General features: G+C 39.0%; 1 protein-coding gene across 3 annotated transcripts in view; it reads right to left on the bottom strand.

Moving 5' to 3' along the window:
* Nucleotides 1-15,979, bottom strand: part of ABCA9 (ATP binding cassette subfamily A member 9) — a 55,094-nt gene extending 39,115 nt beyond the window's left edge. The window contains exons 1-10 of one of the 3 annotated variants that reach the window (XM_045182437.3): nt 15,867-15,979; nt 14,666-14,954; nt 10,975-11,153; nt 9,555-9,656; nt 7,868-8,075; nt 5,652-5,816; nt 4,390-4,493; nt 3,452-3,678; nt 672-813; nt 198-383 (exon numbers count right to left, since the gene is read on the bottom strand). In XM_045182437.3, the coding sequence (XP_045038372.2) occupies nt 198-383; nt 672-813; nt 3,452-3,678; nt 4,390-4,493; nt 5,652-5,816; nt 7,868-8,075; nt 9,555-9,650 (1,128 nt within the window). In that variant the 5' untranslated portion in view covers nt 9,651-9,656; nt 10,975-11,153; nt 14,666-14,954; nt 15,867-15,979. The other 2 variants (XM_045182435.3, XM_045182436.2) reach the window with 2 other exon arrangements.
* Nucleotides 15,980-25,200: the final 9,221 nt, after the last annotated feature.

The following is a 25,200-nucleotide window of genomic DNA, read 5'->3' as shown; positions in this document are numbered from 1 at the left end:
CGGTACAATAGTTGGGGACTCAAAACGGAAACGATGCTGAGAGAGAAAAGCATCAAAACATGCATCTTCCATCCCTCCCGTATGTATATTCACAAAGGTAGACAAGAAGTTTAATGTTTAGTACATGTAGCGTGAATTATTTGGAGGAATTGCTGTAAATAGTTAGTGAAAAATGAAACAGTTACATCGGCTCTCACCTGGGCCATTCCAGCCGTGAAAGCAAAAGGGCTGAGGAGACACAAAGTCCACTCCAGCGTGGCAGGAAGGTGTCTGTACAGCACAGCGAAACCCAGGCTCCCCCAAAAGACGGTGAGGAGAAAGAGGACCAAGCCGGTAACGAAAGGCTTCTTTACCAGGACGCTCATCAAGAAGGCCAAAGTTATCTGAGAGGAGAGGAAAACTTCAGGTAGTATGTACCTCTCTGAGAAGCATCAGTAGCATCATAAAAAGAATTTCATAACACAAACTATATTTTATCGATCCCCCCAGATACTGTCATATGTAAACACGCAAATACTGCAAACAGAAGAAAACAGATGTGATCAGAATCAGTGATAAATAACAGACAGTCCTCCTGAAAAAGTGGAGGGGGGGAGGGAGGGAGGAGAAAGAGGCGGTTGGGGGCGGTGTGTGGGGAGAGAGAGAGAGAGACACTAAATTCACCAACTCACCAAAGATAGGCCGTAGAGAAGAAAGAGGATGAAGACCACCACAGAGCCAGATAGGATGACAACGTGGGTGGATTTTACAATGAGAGCCATCAAAATCGCCATGATGAAGATGAAGCCCGCGTACATCAAACCCCAGGAGAGCCTTGCACAGAGACAAAGTGTCAGTTCAGAGTGTCGTTGCTCCATCATTGGCTCATTCATTTACCCAGCGAATGATCTGTGAAGCTCATCATATGTCAACCGTAAAGGGAATACAACAGGTAGTATCATCAGAGAAGTGTTCTGCCCCCAAAAGTTCATATTGTACAGGGGAAGGTAGGCAACAAACAAATCAACAGGTAGACACAGGTAGCTAATTGCAAAATACGAATGAAACTGGGGGAGAAAATGAGACTAATTAGGAGAGGTTTCCAGGGAAAACATTTTTGAGGATTTGTCAGTTCTAGACTTCTTCTTTCAGGTAAGTAATTGCGAAGATACCATGGACCAAGAACAGACGAGGAAGCAGCAAATGTTTTCTCTGAAGGGTCAGACAGTACACATTTTAGACTTCTCAGCCTGTGTGGTCTCTGTTGCCACCACCCAGTGCTGGCTGTAGCACAAAAGCAGTCACAGAAACATGCAGATGGGCGTGGCCGGCTTCCAGCAACAGTTTGTTTGTTGACATTGAAATTTGGATTTTATGAGTTTTTATGTGCCATGACATAATGTTTTTTTTTCAAATACTTAAAAAAATGTAAAAGGTATTCCTAGTTTGCAGATGTAAAAAGGGGGGGCATATTTTGCCACCCCTGATACAGATGGTTAGATAAAGGTTAGATACAGACACAGATATACACAGATAGGCAGAGGACATAGATACAGATACACAGACGGATTGAACGTATGTTATTTCATGTTATAAATGACAAAGAAGCAGGAAGAAAGTTCTTTATAGGGGAAAGAGAATAAGTTGTCCAATCACGCACATCTAGGTTCAAGTTTTCTCTGCTCCATTTTAACTATCTGATCCTGAAAGGTAGTTATGTAATCTCTTTAAATGTACTTATCCTCTACTGAAAACAATAAGAGAATAAAATGAAATGTTGTCTGTTATGGGTTTCCTATGGCAACCGGTCTATATAGCATGTCCACAATGAACGCTTCGTTTTCTTTTAGTCACAGTAGAAATTGCCATCACGTTTTGGAAAGTCTTGCCTAATTGTGATGATTCCCTTTGCACAATATACTTCCATTTATCTGAAATTGTTCACCTTTGCACTCTGTAAGTCTCTTCTTAATTTCATCCACACCCCGTACAAACAGAATGCCACAGTCGTTTCTTATGGGGGGAGGGAGTTCTTATTTTTTAATGCTTTGCCACCAGATTTATTCGATTTCTCTCTCTCTCTCTCTCTCTCTCTCTCTCTCTCTCCCTCTATCATATTGGTTGCTTTTGTCTGATGCTCTGTTGATTTCCATGCTTCTTTAAAAATACAATGGCCAGCCCTGGCTGGTATGGCTCAATGGATTGAGTGACGGTTTGTGAACCAAAGCATCACCAGTTCGATTCCCAGTCAGGGCATATGCCTGGGTTGTGGGCCAGGTCCCCAGTGAGGGGTGTGTGAGAGTCAACCACACACTGATGTTTCTCTCCCTCTCTTTCTCCCTCCCTTCTCTCTCTCTAAAAATAAATTTAAAAAAATACAGTGGCTAAAATTTCCTTCAAGATCAAATCATGCAATTTTAATACAAAAAGAAACACCAGAAAAAAACTCCAAATTCTAGTCCAAACCAGCAATGCATTTCCTCCACTTTTTGCACTCAGTTTATTGAACATTTCTGTAGGAAAAATAAATTTGCTGTAAACTGGTAGCATTAAAATGTGTGCTCTTCCTACTCAACAGTATCTGATGTTCTTTTAAAGACTACACAGCATATATTGGCAACTATTCTATATATTCTACATGTCTTATTTAACAAGGAGAATAATATCTCTGTATAATAGGCACATTCAAACCACTGCTATCTAACTCCAGAACTTATGCTTTTACTACTATATGTCTCAAAAACATCATTTGGCTAAACTCATTAAAAATTTTGTTGTTAATTGGTTCCCTAACTTATATTTCGCAGACCATGCTACTTCCTAATACTGAGGGTAAATTCACTTTAAGTACATTTCCTGTTTAATCCTCATGACCAAGAAGAGATAGATATTATCATCAGCATTTAACAGAAGAGAAAAGCCGAGGTTTAAAGACATCAGGTAGCTTGTTCAAGGTGGTAATGCTCGGATGGAGGTGGTCAGTGGCTTCCTGCCTCCCCATCCTGTTCTCACCGCTCTGCTAGACTTCCTCCAAAGACAGCTGTGTGTGTAAGGGACAGAACATGATTTTTTTCCCCTTCAGTGTCATAAAAGTAAGAATTCATTCAATGTGGGGTCAAAATCAATCACCCATTCTAATAAAATATCTGATATATTTCATCAAGCATTAGAAACCTCAGATGTGTGTGTGTGTGTGTGTATTCACTCACCCACATATAGGAACTAGTGACTGAGAGTCATCATTTTATTGGTCAGTGATCTGGGTCTCAGTAATCTATAGAATTAGACTTTCTTTAATTCAATGAAGTATAACAAGTATTATTTACCAAGCTTACAAGTCCATCTACCTCACTCATTTGTAACACACTCTTTTATGAAAGCCATCAAGTTTAAATATGATACTTTATAGGTCTAGGGGGTCTAACTCACTCACTCTGTTTATGCTACGTGACACAGTAGCCCTGTGATTTACCAGAATGCTGACTCTCGAAGTCCCATCATTGTCATCAGTGACTTAATGTACTGCCTTTCTTGCGCCACATTGACAGATACATAGTATATGAATGAAGAAAAAGAAATAATGCAGAAGAAAATGAAAACATCTGTCCCAACTCCTGCCTGGGCAACAAAAGGTAATATCTTCATATTTATCCCAGTAACTGACATGAGCTGTTCCATCACCGAATGATTTGTTGCGATCTAAAGAAAGATACCAATAAACAAATTGTTATTATGGAGCTAATTATAACCTCACACATTTTCTCTCAATTATAAGAAATTACGTGCATTCCACATTTAAACACACATGCCCATCATGATCTGTCCCCACGAAGTTCCTGCCGCACCCCATTTTCTCTCTTGATTCCTCATAATATCCCTACCCACCATCTTCACTGGACAAAATTCTACTCAGTCTTGAAGTCTCAGCTGAAATGTCACTTCCGGTGGTAGGTCCTCTCTGATATTTCTCATCAGACTATCTTCGGCTTCAGTGTTTGCCTGGCACACCATTTATAATGTCATGATAGAATCTAAACTCTTACTATGACTACATATCCATTGCTCTCCCCTCACTCTTCAGTGTCCCTGGAGAAAAGTGGCCATGTTCTACTTATTTCCTGCTCCTCGGTGCTTAGTGTAATGGTTCAAATACAGCCACACGCCATGTAACGACATTCTGCTCAATGATGAGCTGCATATTTGACAGCGGTCTGTCACCTGGCCCTGTGATGTTGCTGTCCCGATATCACAGTGCACAGCGGTGCAGGACCGCCTGGGAGTCGTTCAGTACATTGTGCCAAATAAAGTAAGTGAATACATTGATTAAATGATGAGATAGGACAATTCGTCAGATAACCGTCTGTCAAAACCTAACTTACAATTAATTTGTTTCTTTAACTTAATACTCACTTCGATGATAGCAGCATTAATGGCAGCTTGAAAAGCTATAAAGCCTTTCTCCCAGAACAGTGAAACGTCACAGGTGACTGTGTTGTCTATTGTCTTGCAATGAGCTTTAGAAAAGGAAGATCACAGCACAAACAGTTAGGATGGGATGGGACAACTGTAGCTATCGGGAAAATAAAAACTTCAAATGTTCCAAAATGCACCCCAAGTTCACAATAATATAAAGAATGGTAAGGCTTTTCAGGTGAGGTTTGTAGCGTACACCCAAGGAGAGTATGCAGGAGTGACTCTGTTAGTATAAAGATCGGTTCTCAACAATTCGCCATTCAATCCTGTAATTCTCTCCATTAGCCAGGACTATTTTGGTGAGCTTTGCTATCTGTTGCTTGTGCCAAAAAAGCACAACATGTTTAAAGAGTGCTTGGGAATCACTGAGCAAGAGCCTTTTCTTGAGGTTTTATTTAGGACTAACACAGGAATACAGTCATGCAGACACACCTATATTTGAACCAACAGTGGGCCACATGCAAGGAAGTTGAAAAATTCCCATGGGGACACCAGAGCCAGACAATGCAGCACAAGGCAGCACAGTGTTTGTGGTGCAAACACAAAGTGCTGTAAACAACCCACTGCACTGCCCGTCATGTGAGGGTGTAGCACGGACAATTATATCCAAGCCGTAAGACTTGATAATGGCAATCAATGACCATGTTACTAACTTACCTATTTACTATTCCACGTGTTTTATCGTTATGTCAGAGCGTACTCTTTCCACTTACATAAAAACGTTGGCAGTGAAGCAGTAGGGCCACATGACGCCAACAATAGCCTCCTGTATCTCGTGTGTACCGTCTCTCTCGAGTGCAGCATTTTCTCTTGCGCTTGATTTAATCTTATGCTGTTTGGTACAAGAATATGCAGTGTAGAGCTCGAAGCCTAGAGGCAGTAGGCTAGACCATAGAGCCCGAGCGTGTAGGAAGCTACACCAGTTAGGTGTGTGTAAGCACACCTCGTGATGTTCGCACAACGACGAAGTCATCGAATGATGCAATTCTCAGGAAGGATTTCTGTCGTTAAGCAGTGTGTGATTGTAATAGCCAACATAATTTCTCAATAAAACAATATACTGACAAACCTAGGCTTTATTTATGAATGAATTTCATTATGTTCAGAAATTAAAAGTATGTATATGTTGTCTCTACGTCTGTTCTCACATATGCTTCCTTGTGCCTAATCCCATAATAGCCAAAAAAAAGCAAAGTTACCTGAATGGTCTCTGTGTTCCTTCCTTCTGGGGATTCTACTTCCCCAGAAAAACTTTAAATGATATGAGAAATTATCATTAAAGAGGACTCTCACTGCATCTATAGAATAGTTTAAATCCAGTTCACTCATGCTTTTTTCATCAGGCCAGGCCGTGATGGTTCTTCCTGCCGTGCGAGAGAAGGGATTAGTTACGTAAGACTTGTATGTGGTCCAAAGACAGCAGACCATGTTCAATTACGTTATGTCAAAGTTGTCTCTTCGCTGAAGGCAGTGCTGATCATAAATGAGAGATGCACATTTGGTGTGTGGGGCTGGGGTGGGAGGCGGGGGGCGAATTCTAATGCTGTAGATAAAATCAGAAGTGCTGTGTGCCAATCCCTTTTATCACAAACAGATTATGCCTTTCCAAATGAAATATTTAACAAATAATTTCAAGCACGAGGAATTTGGAATATTAACAGAGCATACATTTAAACTCATGTACACATGGCTCTACTTAAAGTTGAAATATATACTACGTTTAAAAATATATCCTATAATTATAATACACAGGGTGGGGCAAAAGTAGGTGTACAGTTGGTGTGTATGCAAAACACACAGTTTATTCTCTTATTAACATTTATTAATTATTGCTTTCCATATGAACAACTGTAAACCTACTTTTGCCCCACCCTGTATATTTCCATTTGACAATGGTGTCCTTATGGCCAAACTCCAAAGCCAACATTAAATTGTTAAATTTGGGGAGTGTTTTCTCAAGAGACTTTGCTTATTCTAGAATATGTGATGTAAATGAGTGACTCTTACTGACTGAACCCCGGCCATTAACCCCATGTCCGGATTCTGTTGAATGCACCCACCTGGTGCAATTTAACATGTTCTATTGTCCTCGCTGTTTCCCGCCATCTGGCAGCCAGAGCAGAGGTTTAATGAGACTCAGGCCCCACCCTTTGGGCCAGAGTATAGGAGGTGGCGTATTCTTCGATCAGCACCATCATTTCTGACTGTCTCACCTTTTGTGATATTAGCAGCCATTGACACTCGGTGCCTAGATCCATTAATTAATTCAATAGGAGTTTCCAACAGATGATGGTTTATTTCCATCACTTGTTTTTCATTTACTAGTAGAACATGTTTATCAAACAGTACTTTCCATCATCTGTTTGGTTATCCAATAGTAGAGTTCACATAAGATAAAGGCTGGTATTTCCCCTTTATTTACAAGTTTTCATAACAACTGATTTCCTATCATCCTCTAAAGGCAAACATTTTAAAATATTATTATGAAAACATGCATTTAAGTGTACACTGAGTGAGTTTCGAATCATTGTGCTTATTCTTGTTGAAGCTTTCCATACGCCTGGACCAGTGGGAGTCTCTTTAGGTTGCCTGCTGAGTTTTTTTTGGACACAACTTACTGCTGTCAATGGCTTCCTAGCTATCTAGAAGGTCAAGGTACCTCAGCCTGTAACTCTCCTGTCCCAGATCCCTGCATCTCCTTTCTTCCCATCCTGAGACTCCTGTGTTTCAAGGACACAAGGGTGAGAGGATTAGACTATTCCCTAGTGACTTATTTGGTGTATCCCACTTTCCATATATAGCAGCCTGGGAATAACATTCTAACACTACACCACCAATCCACTTACTGAAAGTGGTTTCAGTCCTTCTCACATTGGCCCTCTCTGCTTGCAGTGGCTCCTGGTTTGTTCCTAAGCGCTTTGCATTCTCCTCTCAGGTCCATCAGATACCCTAGAGCGAGCCTGTGGTTGTCAGGGCTTCTTCCCCACTCACTTACACTTTGGGGCTCAAGGAAACACCTTATTTTCTGTTTTGTTGTAAACATCACCCACAGTTTGTTGGTTTTGTTGTTTAGTTTCTTTCTCAATTGTTGTGTAGTTAAAGAGATGAAAGAATCATGCTGTCACCACTGGCTAATCTTTTCAGAATCTTCTCACAACATACATTTGAATAATCCTCCACTATTTCATTTTAATACAGGCTATACAAAGGAAAACCTCTTTAACATAAAATTTCCTAAGTAGGAGACTAGTAAATAGAGTAAGCAAATCTCCTTGATATTGGAAAGGAATAGACATTAATGTTGTTGATTAAATCCAGAGACTTACACATTTAACACAGTTGATCACGGAAATTCCAAAACGAATTTGTGTATTTCACAAGTAAGGACATTACCATGAATTTCTGGAGAACATACCTTTAATGAATGGGGCTGAAGCCACTTTGTTCATTATCTCCTGAGTTGTTTTGGATTCAGGTGCAAAGGCGATAACATAATCAGAATCATTAAAATTATCTACACGTCCCAGGTCCATTGCAGGTGTTTGAGGAAAGTCATTAGCTTGGTGTACTCCGGAAGACAACAGGTATGCAAACAATGCCAGAAGAAGTGAGAAAAACCATTCCTACACAGCCATGAGAGACAAATGAAGCAAATCAATAGCAGTTCAACCACAGATCAATCCTCCCGAACAGTTTAAAGCACTTAATTTTTAATGTAGCTTGGATTCCATTTTTTCCTCTCCTGCTTTTTAAATGTCCCAATTTTTTTTAATCTACACATTTAAAAATATGTGCATCATCCATCAAGACAGAATTGTAGCATCAGTTCCAATTATAATTGAGAATCTAAGCTTATCACACTTTAATGAAAGTTTTAAAGGCTGGATTGTTCCATGAATGGCCCAAAGGTTTAGAGTCATGTTGAAACCTGAGTGACAATGACAAAAATACGTTAGGTGGAATAAATAAATGACCATCTTCCATCAACAGGAGCAAAGTCATATTTTTATCTTCTGCTTCCAGTATGTGGGAGGAGACAGTGCCAAAATATTGCTTATAATCGAAGAATTTTAAAAGTCTTCGTCATTGCAACCCCATTCTGGAATCGGAAATGCAACAGAATGTACGTGAAGTCCATAATAAAAACATGCTCTGTTATTTAATTTCCATTCTAAACACATGGCCTTTAAAAGGGGTGTACACCTTACTCTCCATGTGGTCTGATTTTAGCTCTGTGTGTTGCTTATGTAAAAAGAATTAATATGATGGTAGCAAAACATCTCTATGGAGTAGAATCCAACTTTTATATTTATGTTCATATAATCCTTACTGCATGCAGGGATTTTTATATATCTTATTCCTGCCAATCAAAGCATTCAGTACATACAGGTTGAAAGAACACTCACACACACACACACACACAACACACACACTGTCCATAAGATCGAATGTTACTATATCAACCCTTGATCTATGGGTATTTTATGAGTACTTTTTTTAACTTATTGAATATATTTTTTTCTGAACTTACTACACAAAACACACCTAATCATTCTTATCATTACAAGAAAATAAATACTATATTAATAGAAGCAAATGTGCAAAATGCATTTCTTTTCCTTTTTGATTATATGCCCATTATTTCTTTCAAATTGATGCCACCCATGTCCATAACACAATTGTACGGAAGTGCTACAATTTGCCTTTGAATGCTTCTTAAAACTTTGCCTAAATTTCTGAATTAATTCTGGATTGAGTGTTGCATCTTTCTTTGACTTTGACCCTGAACTTGCGAACCTATTCCTTCATAAGTTTCAGATGATTTCAGACACTAAGACTTGTTATCTCTGCATATAAAGATGTGACTTTATTTTTCATTATCTAATATGAATTATTTTTTAAATGCCTTAAGACATGTAATAATAATACATTTTCAAGGAATCTTCTTTGAAATAACAGCAAAGTCCAAAATTTGAAAAAAAATCCAGTCCGTTAGAAATAGAATATATAGGACACATTAAATAATGAAGACACAGTGTTTGTGCTGCCTGAACAAAATACTTCTTCCTCTTCTATGAGGACATATAGACCCTGAGCCATACCAACAAGGTTTCTCTCTTCGTCCTCCATTTTTTAAGAAAATTCTTGCAGAGAAGAGCCCACGTTTGCTGACCCACGCTCATGTGCCTCTTGCTCATTTTGACCTGTTCATTTTAAAACAAAGAAGTAAAGGAAATAAATATGAAAGTGTGAAACAGGAAACATTGTGCAATCAAAAGAAATAGCATAACACTGTTTCGAATTGCTTGCGCGGCAAAGAAGGGAGCTGAAAAGCTTAAAACAACATGTAAAAGGATGTTCAAGTTCGTTGAAAGGAATTAAACATTTTTAAATGATTAGATATAATTTGTATTTACTCCTCCATGGACTGACAAAGACTAGAGAGTTTAACAGAGTCAAGTGTTGTCCCTTCACTTGGCATTGCTCAGTTTTCTAGCAGGGATAAGGGAACTTGACCATCCTGCTGGTGTGAGGACTGACTTACACACCCATTCCAGTGATTCGTTACCAATTCATTACTGCTGCCCTCAGTCAATTCGGCTGCTGGGCATGTGCACTGGGGAAGTTTTCACATGAGCCCTTGAGGGGGCCTTTACGGAGATGCTCTTCACAATGCGGAGTATTGCAGCATGGTGTGGTAAATCATATTTTAATCAATACAGTCCATAGGATACTGTGCAGGGTTCAGAAGCAGTGGACGGGTAGCCACCCATCAACATGAAGAGATCTTAAAATATGGTGCCAATTTTTTAAAAGTAAGAAAATGTTGAGAGTTATGTCACAATGTCATTTATATTAATTAACACTACACGCAATACATTTTCCAAGAATATCAAGGAACTAAAGGGTCATTATCAACTACAATGAAAAGATTACCTATGGGAGAAGGCAGTGGGAGAAGGGAGTAGAAGTTGAGTATAGCATGGATTATTTAAGGAAATGAATAACCAAAACCAGGTAAAAATCAATCTTTGTTTGAACCAGTCATTTTGTATGCCATGAAATCAAAAGTATGATTAACTCTATCTTTATCCACCTTTAATAAGCCCCAATAATTCCCACGCCAACCATTAAAAAAAAAAAAAAGAACAATGAGTTTAACAGCAACAAAACCCAAAAATGAGTAGACAGAAATTCTCATGAAATTTCAGAGAATTCAGTATTGTTCATTACGGCTAAAACAGAGAGAGATGGGAAGTAATTTTGAATATAGGATATTGGGGAGAAAATAATATCAACTAACACTAATGATGGTTTCTATGTTCCAGGTAGTTTTAAGTATCTATAAGAATTAATTAGTTTAATCCTCACAATAAACATTTGGGATAGATCTTATGCTCCCCGTTTTACAGATGAAGAAGATGAGGCCCAGGGAGGCAAAGTGACTCTCCAAACACAGCTACGGGCGAGACACACGGGGCTTTCACCGAGAAGGCCTAGCTTTGGAGCCGGAGCTCTTACCCAGGGTGCCAAGCTAGGGTAGAAACCCGTGTAGGGGGCCTGCGGACCGCGTCTCCCTTCAGTGCAGGGTGAGAGATTCTACCAGCGTCCAGACCGGCAGCGGGAGCTTCAGGAGGGATCCGCTCAGGCTTTTAGCCCCAGACTTCAGTTCCTGCGATCGCTACCAGAAAGCCCAAATGCTGGAACAGAAAGAAAGGTGGGTTACCCTCAAAAGGCAAAGAAAATGCATAATAAGAAAAAGAAACTATATGACAATAAACAGAAGAAACTTTTAAAATCTTCCATTTAATGACCATAATAAGATTCAAAAAACGGTAAAAAGAAATTAAAAGCAAATATCATACTAAAAATTCCCATTTAAGTCATAAAGAACATAACATCTTCCATGATACAGAGAAAATTTTGTAGTCCTCCCAATTTTTCAAAGAAAATTCAAACATATTTGAAAATAACGAGATTCAAAATAACTAAAATGAAGAGAAAAATAATTAAAAAGTAAAGTATTTGGTGATGCAATATCCAAAAAAAGAAAATACAGTTGCAAGAAGAATACATTGTAAAAAACACAATGGAAATAATTTTTCAAAGTAGTGGGAAGACATGCATATCTCCCAAAGGCTCTCCAAGTGCCAAATATAGCGACATAGAAATATCAAAAGTAGTATTTATGAAATGAAAGGATAAAGGGAAAAGTCTATAGAGAATCAAGTTTACAGGACAGATATGGAGTAGTTTGGGAGGGAGTAAACTGTTTTTAATGAAATAAAAATCAGCCCAATATCTTCAAAGTAGAATTGGAAAAGTGATTTGTTCAACTTCCTTTTGAAAAATCCACCCAGATAGACAAAACGAAAGAAGAACACCAAAGAAAATCTATTTGCAACAAAACTAGAATATGATTTAACCCCATCCCTACTACACTTGGATTCTTACAAAGTAGATGGTGCAGTTTTATTGCCAGTAGAAAAGAGCACCCCATATAATTATCAGGCCCTCATGCATATGGACCTCAGCCATGCATTTGAATGCACGGGAGGGAGGCGGCAATGTGGATCAGGGGTGAACTGATCACAGATACAAGAATCAGATATATACATTTGTCCTTGGAGGTCCTTGAACTGGAAATGCTTTCTAGGCAATATAGGCATAATTATTTGCAGGCACCCAGGTTGCTCTGCTGTTGTCAGTGAGCGGCAAGTATCCCTTCACTCCATTTTATGGTTCAACCTTGGCCTTGCAGGAGGAGAACTAGCCTTCAGGCTTACACACAGATCCACCGCTCAGTCAGACTGTCAGTTTCCAATAGGTGGGCCAAGTCATCAGCGACTCTTTATAGAATTGTTTGCACAGAGCATTCTAATTCTAGTCTAAAACCTGTACAACTACCAACATTCAGGACTTCTCTGCTAAGGGCCATGAACTGTTCACTTCAGACCTAGTGAAGGCAGTAGATTTCAGATGTGACACTCGATCTGGTAGTCGTGGTGTCACGTCATCATTTATATGATCGTCTTAGTGCAGCCCAAGAACTACTAGTATATTTCCCAGAAGGCGCTATGTAATTGCCCTGCACGGGGCATATCTCATTAATTTCCCATAAGGCAGAATAACAAAAAGACTCTGAAACTTGTAGCATGTGAACACCCATGATTTATCTTAGTTGATAAAGAAAACGTAAGACCTGATCTTAGTTAACGAGCCCAACATTCGAAGAGAGGGAATTGGCCCAGGAAATGTTCCAAGGATAGTGCGTGGAGCACAAGTCTCGTTAGCCAATGAAGCCTGGGGTTTAAAGGTAGTGGTACCCTCCTTTGGTACCATATTAAACAAGGATGGAAACCACCGGGTTGCGATTGTCTCTTTCCTTATTTTACCAGTGAGGTTGCTCTTGGCTCTTGGGTTCAAAGACTAAAACACGGATTTTACCCATGGGCAAAGGCATAACTGTACGGTCCCCTGCTGGTGACTCAGGAGGCAACTCAAATGGGAAGATCACTTACTCAAGTCAGCCTGGGATGGGGGCACTGCCGAAGACAGAACCTAATTATACTTTATTGCCGGCAATACTGTGCTGTTGCTACTTAAATCAAGGAGTAATTAAAGAGAACTGGTATGCAGAATAATGGTCCTATTCTAATCCCAGAATTTGGGAACATATTATATTATACAGCAAAAGAGAATTAAGGTATGGCGTAAAATGGGAGTAAGTTCCCTAGCCGACTGATTTTAAATCAGGGAGGTAATCCTGGGTCATCTGGGTGGACCCAATGCAACCACAAGGGGGCAGAAGAGGGGTCAGAGTGGTGGGATGTTATTAGGACTGAATCATTGCTGGCTTTGACGATGGGGGAAAAGGGGTTAGTCGGGGAAGGGGGAAGCCTCTAGAAGCTGTAACAGCAGGAAAACAGATCCTTGCGTACATCCTCCGGAAAGGAACGCAGCCCTGCCAACACCTTGAGTTTAGTCCAGTGAAGACTCACCTCACACTCCTTACCCCCCAAACTCTAAGATGGTAAATCTGTTTCGTTTTAAGCCATTAAGTATGAGGTCGTTAGTCAGAGCAGCAATATAAAACTAATACAGGAGCATGAAAGGAAGACTGGGAACCAGGCAGGACAAAAGTCTAACATCGTCTTAAGGCCAGGGCTTCCGTCCATGATGTGCCATTTATGGAACACAGGGCATGAATTTATGTTTACAAACCGCCCGGGGGTGAACGGGATTCAGAAGCTCTGTGGGCGAGCACCTGACGACAGGGCACCAGAGCAGGCTGCAATAGCCAGAAGGCTCAACTCGAACCAACTGCAACATTTCGGGTTAGGAAGTCACTGCTGCGGTATCCCAAAGGGTTAAATGCATTGCCCAGGCGCCTAGTCTTTCTTTCTGTGGATTAGTGCATTTGTTGAAAATTATTTATGGGTAAAGAATAATTAACATGATCTAATTGTCACAACTGTGGCTATTTATTTCTCACTGTTCAGATTGATTTTGTTTTCCACTGCACACCCTGATGTGAACACCAGGAACTAACACTACTCAGCACAGTAGCACGAAATGCCTAACTAGCTTAAACTGCTCTGGAAGTCATGCGATGTTGAAATAATAAATACCTTGGCTATAAAACTCCAGTCATGTCGTACCAGACAGAATTCCTAGTATTTAGAGAATGAATACAATGCATAACAAATTAGATCAAAATTCTTATGATAAACAAGGTCAATAAAAATATTGCCCCAAGTTTTCTGGATGAAAATATTCTCAAGCGATTTAAAACAGTTCAAAACTCTAAAATCGTGTATATTCCTCAATGCCTACAAATCCTCTGGCAGTAAAATTGAAAACGAACAGTAAAGAACAATTAATTCTAATAACTTGGCAAATAGCTCATACTTGCAAAGAGGAAACATAAAGTTACATTCCTTTCAATTTCTCCAGTGGCTTATTAGATAATATATGCTATTTGTCCAAATATGCTCTTAGTCATGGGGTAAAAATGAGGGGAAAAATCTTAGCTTTCCAACTGATTATTTACCCACACAATATGAAATACTCAGATGATTTGAAAAATCAAAATGACTCATGAAGCACTTACTGCATTTAACAGTTTCCATCCAAATGTTTGGCATTTCCTGTTTGAAGTCGTAGGTTATATTTCCACACGCAAAACAACACAATTTAGAGGTTAACTTACTGTCAGGAAGTCTGGAACAAGAATCTAGAAACAGTTCATCCATGGGTCTCTGCATGTCCTGGAGAAGAATTCACATTCCTTTTAGGTCGCTACTACATCTTGCTTTTAATTTCATGTTTATTGTGAATAGTTCCGTTTTAGACTGATTTCCGAAAAGGATTATGGTCTTAAATCAGCCAGGCTGCCAAAAACTCGCTGCTCACATCACATGGTGACTTCTTTACAGTTTTCCATTTCTTTGTCTCCCCGCCAGTTCCTCAGCAGGGAATTTGTAGTTGCAGATGGCTGGCTGGACAGATCAAAATGTTACGAACTATCAAACCAGAAAGAATTTAGTCTTTTTCAATTAGCTTTTTCATACAAGGTCCTAATGGGAGACTTGATCCCCCAAAACAATCTTTTAAAGAAACATACGTAAAGAGTTCAGTGAAGAGCACAGCAGGGAGAAGTGGAGGGGGAAAAAATAGACTAGCATGGTTGGGTAGCTTAGTTGGTTAGAGCAACATCCCAATACACCAAGGTTGCGGATTCGACTTCTGGTCAGGGCACCTACAAGAAACAACTAATAAAAGCGTGAATAAGTGGAACAACAAATCGATGTTTCTCTCTTTCTCTCTCTCTCCCCACTGCCTCTCTCTCTCTCTAAAATCAATAAATAAAAAATTAACAAATAAAATAGAAAGGTAGAAAAAATAGCTAGAAATATACTAATCAGGTCAGAAAGTAACTCTAAACCTTCCACTGAAATTTACTTCTTAAAACCTGGACTTGGACACGTGGCAATGAAGCAATGTGATTTTTTTCAGGATAACAAAATGAACTCTAAATTTTTATCTGTACCTCAGTTGCATTGTGTGCCTGCTATCTGTAGCATCTTTCTTGGAATGCAAAATAGGACAAACCTTAGAGCAATGTCATAGAAAAGTAAAAAACAATTTTTGAAAACAACCTGCACTCCATAGGTTAGTTATTTCTGCCACAAGTCCCAGAAAACAAACCACTTCCTCTGTGAGCAACTACCGATTTTTAGCATGTCCTATTTTCCGTATTGTTGACAAAATATTTTTAACAGGAAAGAGCTGCCATTCTATCTTTTTTGAACAACTCATGTAAGTGGAAGACAAGGCAGTTTCAAAACTTCTTGTAATTCATAAAGTTTGTCTTAGCTGAAGAAGAAAGGAGAAAAAGTAAGAACCACTACCTTTCCTCCTGAGGTCGGGAAGTCTAAGTTCTTCGGAGCTGTCATTACTTCCTGAATACACAGTTGAGAAAGAAAGGATGTGTTTGCATGCAATTCTTAGATCGATAGACTCTGAGTCCCACTTTCCAAGTGCGTCCCATGAAATCTTCCTTACCTATTTCCCATCCCCTCAATATTTATCCTATTATGTTTACTCTTTGGTTAGTTATATGTGTTTAGAAATTGCTCAGCAAGCAAAGTAGAAGCAGATTGAACTCATTAACACATGAGACTGTCAAACATTTTGAAAAAGAGGACTCTGATTTTTTCTGTATGTCTACTGTCTTCTGCAGATAATACAAAATTATCACATTTAATAACATCACCAGCATTTTGCACACAGGGAATATAATATAGGAAATTGTTTGCGGTAAATTTTTCCTAGAACTTTGTGTCTGGGATAGAGCTGATGAGTTCTGGACCTAGTGGACTTTCGGGGTCTATTCTTTTCCTTAAACAAATTGACTCTTCCTTCACATGCTGCTATGTAACCTCTGCAACACTAGAACAGAGCAAGCCCACTCTCATTAATCTTCCTTTTCAATGTTTTCTTAATCAAAGTCATATGTCTTCATGCTTCTAAATAAGCTTTAGTATTAGCCGGACAATTTAAAAAGAAAAGTCTTGCCCTGGCTGGTATGGCTTGGAGGACTGAGCACTGGACTGCTAAGCAGAGGGTCGCTAGTTTGATTCCCAGTCAGGGCACATGCCTGGATTGCAGGCCAGGCCCCCAGTAAAGGCGCATGTGAGGGACAACCACACGTTGATGTTTCTCTCCCTTTCTCCCTCCCTTCCCCTTTCTCTAAAAATAAATAAGTAAAATATTTTTAAAAATAAAAATAAAAAAAAGAAAAAGAATAGTCTCATTGGGAGTCCAAAAGTGGAATGGCACTGACTTTGTAGCATAATGTATTACTTAGCAACCACACATGACATTTTCTATGTGCCAAACACACTTAAATATTAACACATTTAATCAAGATAATAATCTCATGTGGTAGGCACTATTATAATCAACCCCCACGTTACAGATTAAAAGAAAGCGAGACCCAGACAGTTTAAATAACTTGTCCGAATTTACACAACTGGCAAGTAACAGAACATGGGTTAAACCCAGACCGTCTCCGGCCTGTGAGCACAAGGAAATGCTGTGCTGTCCCGCACATGTGTGCCTGTTCATTCAGCGATTCTCACTTTAGGGGCACGCACTGTACAACTCTCCTTGCCTTTGGCTTCATATATTTTGCAGCAGTATTCTCCAGTGCTAGAAGCCGTATAGATTTCACGCGATGGACTTGGTGCTGGGCTAAAATATTCCTCTGAGACTCTTTTCTGGCTATGTACAGGAAATATTGGGTTGGTCAAAAAGTCCATATGTTTCTTTCTGTAAAGTAAATGACACATTTTTTCATTTTCATCAGTGACCTTATTGATCAGGATATTTTGAGTGTATCAGCTATCTCCTTTGTGGTGTAACGTTGATTGTTCTCAGTTAATGTCTCCATTTGATCGCTATCAACTTCAACTGGCGACCTGACTGTGGAGCATGGTCCTGCGAGAAATCTCCAGCATGAAATGTCACAAACCACTTTTGACATATCCAGTCAGTCACAGCATCTTCTCCATACACTGCACAATTTTTTTTTGCATTTCAGTTGCGTTTTTACCTTTCTTGAAATAATAAAGCATAATACACTGAAAATGTTGCATATTTCCTTCCATATTCAATATTAAAGTGGCTACACAAAAATTCACCAATTTTGATGTTTTATTTTTTTTAATGAACACTGATACGACAGCTGTCACAATGCAATCTAACAAAATTCTTTCGAATGAAGTTAGAGACAGTTAAGCACAACTACAGCCCTCTCATGGAAAAAACCAAATGAACTTTTTGGCCAACCCAATACCCAGCATCATGGGACCTCTGTGCTCTCCTCAACGCTGTGCGTGCCAATGCAGAAAAACCTGATTTGCAGAGAGAGAAGAATGAAGTGGCCCAGCACCCTGAGAAAGAGAGAGACTGATTAAATTTATTCCTAGGTGTTTTATTTTTATTTTTGGAAGCAATTGTTAATGGCGTTGTTTTCTCAGATTCCCTTTCTTTTAGTTCATTATTAGTGTATAAAGTGAAACTGATTTCTGGATATTTATTTTGTATTCTGCTACTTTACTGAATTCGTTGATCAGTTCTAGTATTTTTTTGGTGGAATCTGTAGGGTTCTCTGTATACAGTATCATGTCATCAGAAAATAATGACAGTTTTACTTCTTTCTTTTCAATTTGGATGACTCTTATTTCTTCTTCTTGTCTGATTGCTGTGGCGAGGACTTCCAGTACTATGTGAAATAAGAGAGGTGAAAGCAGATATCCCTATTCCCAATCTTAAGGAAAATGCTTGTGGTTTTTGCCCATAGAGTATGATGTTGGCTAGGGGTTTGTCATATATGCCTTTTATTGAGGTATGTTTCCTCTATTCCCACTTTGCTGAGAGTTTTTATCATAAATGATTGCTGGACTTTATCAAATGCTTTTTCTGCATCTATTGATATGAGCATGTAGCTTTTTATCCTTCATTTTGTTTATGTGGTATATCACGTTTATTGATTTATGGATATTGTACCAATCTTGCGTCCCTGGAATAAATACCACTTATTTCAAAAAAAATAAAACAAAATACCCAGAAATAAATTTAACAAGGATGTAAAACACCTGTTCCTGAATAATTATAAGACACTAAAGAAAGAAATTGAAGAAGATATAAATAAATGGAAGCATATACTATGTTCATGGGTAGGAAGAATTAACATCATTAAAATGTCCATATTACCTAAAGCAATTTATAGATTCAATGTAATTCCTGTCAAGATACCAATAGTATATGTAACCAAACTAGAATAAATATTCCAAAAATTTATATGGAACCACAAAAGAACATGAATAGCCACAGCAATCTTGAGAAAGAACAAAGTTGGAGGCATCATGCTACCTAATATCAAACTATACTACAAGGCGATTGTAATCAAAACAGCATGGTGCTGGCATAAAAACAGACACATAGATCAATGGAACAGAATGGAGAGCCCAGAAATAAACCTATGCCCTTATGGTCACTTAATATTTGACAAAGGAGGCAAAAACATACACTGGGATAAAGATACTTTATTCAACAAATGATGTTGAGAAAATTGGACAGATATGTGTAAAAAATGAAACTAGATCACCTTTTTACACCATACACAGGAATAAACTCAAAATAAATTAAAGACTTAAATGTTAGGATCAAAACCATTTAAAAAATCCTAAAAGAAAACATAGGCAGTAAAATCTCAGACAATTCTAATAACAATATTTTTTCTGATATGCTCCTCAGGCAAGGGAAACAAGAAAATAAGCAAATGGGACTACATCAAACTAAAAAGTTTTGTACAGCGAAGAAACCATCAACAAAAGGCAACCTACTAAAAGAGAGAACATATTCTCCAATGACACATCTGATAAGGGGTTAATATCTAAAGCATATAAAGAACTTATATAACTGAACACACACACACACACACACACACACACACACACACACAATGGGCAAAAGACCTGAGTAGATACTTCTTCAAAGAGGACACACAGATCAATAGACATGAAAAGATGCTCAATGACACTAATCATCAGGAAAACGCAAATTAAAGCCACAATGAGATATCACCTCACACCTGTCTGAATGGACATATCAATAAATCAACAAACAGCAAGTGTTGGAAAGGATGTAGAGAAGCCTAGTGTCCTGTTGGTGGAAATGCAGATTGGTGTAGCCACTGTGGAAACTGTGGAGATTCCTCAAAAAATTCAGAAGGGAACTACCTTATGACCCAGCAATTCCACTGCTAGGAATTTATCCGAAGAAACCTGAAACACTGATTTGAAAGGATATATACACCTCTATGTTCATTGCAGTATTATAGCCAAAATTTTACCTTTTGTGACAGCATAGATGGACCTGGAGAGCATTATGCTAAGTGAAATAAGCCAGTCAGAGAACGACAAGTACCATGTGATCTCACTGATATGTGGACCTAATGAATAAAATAAACTAACAAATAAAATAGAAATTGACTCATAGACAGAGAACAGACTGGCAGATATCAGAGAGGAGGGGGTTTTGGCTGGGTTATGTCGAAAAGGTGAGGGGATTAAGCAAAAAGAAAACTCACAGACACAGACAACGGTATGGAGATTACTAGAGGGAGAGGGGGTGGGGGAGTGGAAGAGGGTAGACAGGCGATAAAAGGAAATAGTGACGGAAGGAGACTTGACTTGGGGTGGCAAACACACAGTGCAATATACAGGGGACGCATTGTAGAACTGTACACCTGAAACCTGTATCATTTCATTAGCCAATGTCATCACAATAAATTCAATTTTTTAAAAAAGAGGTGAGTGCCCCTGGCTAAAGGCAGGTGTTGCATGCTTTATTTCAGCACACTGGTTGAAAATTGCTTTAAAGAACGCTTCCATGAACAGGAAACCAGAAAAGAGAACAAAGTCATCCGAAGGAATATTGGCTTGCAGGTGTTTTCTTTTGATATGACCATGTGAGCTACTGGCTCCAATGAATTCTTCTTAATGTAAACATAATCCCAAGCAGTCATTATTATTGTTAGTTAAAGCTTTTAATGTGGCTAACTTATTTTCCATAATAATTATGGAATATACACAAAACATAGAAAAAATAAAATAAAATAAAATAGATGTCTCCAACTTTAGATTCAGATTTTCTATAAGAAAAATGCCCCTCAAAAGGCGTTAATACCTCTAAAAGGTACTCTGCAGATGAAAAGAAAAATAGATTTCGTAAGCAACCATGTAAACTATCTCCTTTTCCTCTTAGAGAAACACTTTGTAAAGAAACATTATATCCTCAGTTTTGCAGTCAACTACACAATGTAATGCATCTGTTGGTTAAGTTAAAATACACAGGCGATGTGAGAGAGAGAGAAAAAGAACGTTTGTTTCCCAGGGACTTTTCTGTTCTGGCTTTTTGTCCTTCCTCAGACCCAGCCGCACCGCCTGCGTTTGGGTCTTGTCACATACTTTCCAAAAATTTCTCTCTGTTTCCTAAAACTATAGGAAACTGATTTTTCTTTGTCCTGTTTATGCTTTTTTATTTTTTGGCCTTGAAACATCCTTTGTATGATACTCATTTTTATTTGCATTTGCACTTCTTACGTATTTTTTTGGCCTACTTCTATTATCTGCTAACAGAGTACCATTTGAAACAGTATACTTTTTCTTTTCACTTTGTCTGCAAACCATTTGCTTTCCGCAGGGAATGTAGGTCTGCAGGATAACCCATCCATTTCATCCAGTCATCTGATTTCCTAGTTTCTAAATCGAGCTTTCCTGTGGTTTATCCATTTCTCCATTTCTACACTGACCACGTTTTTCCTGTTCCCTTTTTAAGGTTCCCCTTGCCCTTTTCTTCTCCTCGCACCTGGAGAGGCCGATCAGGACTTTCTGGCATTTCACCCTCCTAATCATCACCCGTAAATTTTGACAAACAGATTTGAATGTACATTACTCTGGCAATGTGAAAAAAAAAAAATCAGCCTCTATCTCTGCTTATCTTCCCGCCACGACCCCCCATGGGGTGCCTCCATCCCACCCTTTACAGGTTAAGCCCTTTATCATACTTGACCTTGAAACCTTAGCTCTACCCCCTACTCACTCTACAATGCTGGGCAAGCGACCTATCTTGGAGGCCTCGGTTGCTTCACCTGTAAGACAGAGTCCCAACAGGGTCATTTAGGGTTTAAAAGTTTAGGATTTTTTGGGGGGGGTAAGGTAGGGATTAAAGAAAACAACACCTGCAAAGTATTTAGCACAGCACCCAGCACTGAGTGAGCGCCCACTAAATGCTGGTAATTCTCTCTCCATCACAGCCTTGCCCAAACTGGAAATTACAGGGGCTTAAAAACCTTCTAATCTGACTGATAAAAAATCCTACCACCTTGATTACTTAACATACATTTCTTAGACTACTTGTGATGTCAAGCACCTTTTAATATAATTTTTGGCCATTTGTAAATTACCTGACTAATAAATCTGTCTGTTTTCTCTACCTGTATTTCTGCTACTTTGTTGTTTCAGGTCTTTTTATTCCATTGTTGTTGTTGTTTTTAAAAGATTTTATTTATTTATTTTCAGAGAGAGGGGAAGGGAAGGAGAAAGAGAGGAAGCGAAACATCAGTGTGTGGTTGCTTCTCATGTGCCCCCCACTGGGGACCTGGCCCACAACCCAGGCATGTGCCCTGACTGGGAATCGAACCTGTGACCCTTTGGTTCACACGCCAGTGCTCAATCCATGGAGCCACACCAGCCAGGGCTCCATTGCTGTTTCTGACTGTGACTGAAAATGTCTTAAATCATTCACTTTAAAAGTAGTATGTTACTGCCTTTTCACATCTAGTTTTGCTGAGAAGAATCCTTACATAACATTGCATCTCATTAATTTGAGCTATTTTCTTTTTCTCACTAAGCTATTTTAGGATTTTCTCTTTAGCCACAAGTGTATGAAATTTAATGACAATGTGCTCTGGTGTAGCTTTTGTTTTTGGCTTTTTTCCTTTGCCCCGCATGGCACTTTGTGGTCACTTGCAATAAAAGAAATTGTGTCTTTTTTTTAAGTTCTGGGAAATTTTTAGCTAATGCTTTGGTCAGATATTGCCTTCCTTTTATTTAGTCTTTCCATTCTTTTTTCCTGCAAGTTCATTAGGTATTTGAAATCTATTGTCTTTGTGTTATCTTTTGCCTATTTACCATCTTAAACTAGAAAGCAATCCATTTTCACATCACATGTAAACAATTGTTCCAAATTAAATTTTTATGATGTTACCCTCATCTCTACTTCCACAGCCTCTGGTTTCTCTGAAGAAAAACACAAGACGTTTTATCATCCGGTCCCTGCTTCTCTCTCCAGCCTGCCCTTGACTTACCCCAGTCATACTTAGACATGATGACTTTTTTTGAATGAATGCACCACACTCACATTTACCTCCAATTGTTCTCCTGGAACGAACCCCTCCTCCCAACTGGCCTTCCATAACGACTACAGCTGTGTGTCTCCCCCCCACCCCCCGTAGGTCGTACACTGCTGAGGGGCTACTACAGGATCTCCATCGCCGTCCACATCACAGACTCGGGGACATAACAGTTGCTCAGTGCATATATTTTGAGTTTTAAATGTATAATGTCAAATGTAAGGTGAGGAAGCAAAATAGACAAAAGAAAAACTCTCTCTCTCTTTTTTTTTTTCTGGAAGGCCGGTTTTGAAAAAAAGATTTTGGATGGGTGGTGGCCAAAATGAGTTGTTTTGATCAAGGTTTTTTGAAGATGGTTTTTAGAAGAGGAAGGAAAAAGAAATAACAAAAAATACAGGAGAAATGAAGTAACAGATGGAACATTATTTTTTTTTCACAGGGGAATAGAAGGGAGTGGATCAGAACCAGTACAGAGGACAGTCTTAGAAAGGAGAAGGGAGAGTTTCTTAAAAAGGAGAAGGGGGAAAAAAAGGAGGTGAAAGTGAGAACTGAGAGAATTTTTAAGTATGACAGTGTGAAGTCAAGATCTGACCCCTGAGTAATATGCGGGAAATAAGTCAGTCAGAGAAAGACAAATACCATATGATTTCATTTTTTTGTGGAATTTAAAGAACAAGATAAAGGAACAAAGAAAATTGAAAGACTCATAGACGCAGAGAGCAGAGTGGTGGTTGGTTGCTAGAGGGGAAGGTGGGGAGGGGCTGGGGGTCTGGGTGAAAGCAGTGAAGAGACTGAAGGGTACAGATCAGTGGATACAGAACGGTCGCAGCGATGTAAGTGTACAGCACAGGAAATCTGGTCCGCAGTATTGTAATACCTGTGTATGGTGCCAGGTGGGTGCTGAAAATATCGACGGGAACCCTTTGTAAAGGATGCGATTGTCTAACCACTACGCCATACACCTGAAACTAATACAAAATAATATTGAATGTAAAGTGTCATTGAAAAAAAGAACAGCAGAGCTTTCCGTAAATATTGTAAAGATTTATTGGAAATTACTATCTACATTACACCAAGAGGGTCCCTCTCGCTATCCTAAAATAAACGGATTCGTAATTAAATAAGAATAAGATTTCACCCCTGAGAGTGAAGATACGTTTCTGTGAAGTAGGAAGCAAATTCTGAGAACAGACCAACAGCTGTGCTTGGCAGCTGCGTGTAGTGTTAGGCGTCTCGGATTAGCTATCAGGAGAATGAAATTTGCCTTAGACACGTTATGAACTCTCAAGTCTGGCCCAACGCCCTGCTGTGGTAGGTAGTTCTCCCTAAAACAAAAGGAAAATTAGGAAGTTTGTCTCTGAACTGATGGCTGATAGACGTATTTTCAAGTCGTTCATTACTGAACTAAAATCATTGGTGGATCGATAAAGGTATCAATGGCTACTGAAGCTGATAAATAATGAATTACGTAAAGACTCGAAAATGCTTAAAATGAGCAAGAAAGAAAAACATAGTTATCGAACAATCCGAGTGACTCAAATTCAAGACGCTGGCATCAGTACTGGTGGAGAAAGGCCAAAAACGGGAAGACAAAAAGTACATGAATTGACATGTATTGTTAAATTTTGGAATATTTTTGCTATTTCATCCTTTTTACAAAAAGGTCATTTGCCCAAGGCATCACTAAATGGGATTTAATATTGCTACCTTCACCAATTTTGAATTTGTAAAATCATTGGGTCTACAGTTTTCTCTCCCTTTTCCATGCTTTAAAAAAGTCGAACCGTGAAGCTTGGAGCTCCTCAGAGGTACATCATTCCAGGTTATGGGTAGATTCACAGAAGCTACACAGCTCATCAGGTTTGAAAGAACTAAGCATCACTGACGTCGAATTGCCGTGGTGGGCAGTGGGGGGAAGATAACTCAGGGCAGCATGCCAAGAGTGAAGTGAGTTTGTTACGGTGGATGCCGGCCCCAGCGCGGAACGCCAGAACGGAGCTGGAAAATCCCAGACTCCTCTCACTGGTACAGACTAGGAAATCTAAGCCTTATTCAACGATATGGTTGGCTACTAATCTTTTCTACATGTCTTTCAGATATTTGATTGAGTCCATATGGCTTAAATTTTGCATGAGCTTTTTTCTTTCATAGAAATTATTTACTATTATATAAGAAGGTCAGATGCTCAGCCTTTTGGTAAAATATTCCATGAATATTCTCATGAAGTTCATGAGAACTTCAAACAAAATGTGTTCTGTCAC

Source organism: Desmodus rotundus, chromosome 9 (assembly GCF_022682495.2).
Source record: "Desmodus rotundus isolate HL8 chromosome 9, HLdesRot8A.1, whole genome shotgun sequence".
In the NCBI taxonomy this organism is placed as follows: Eukaryota; Metazoa; Chordata; class Mammalia; order Chiroptera; family Phyllostomidae; genus Desmodus; species Desmodus rotundus.
The sequence above is the reverse complement of the archived record's forward strand: the minus strand, read 5'-3'. Positions and strand labels throughout refer to the sequence as shown.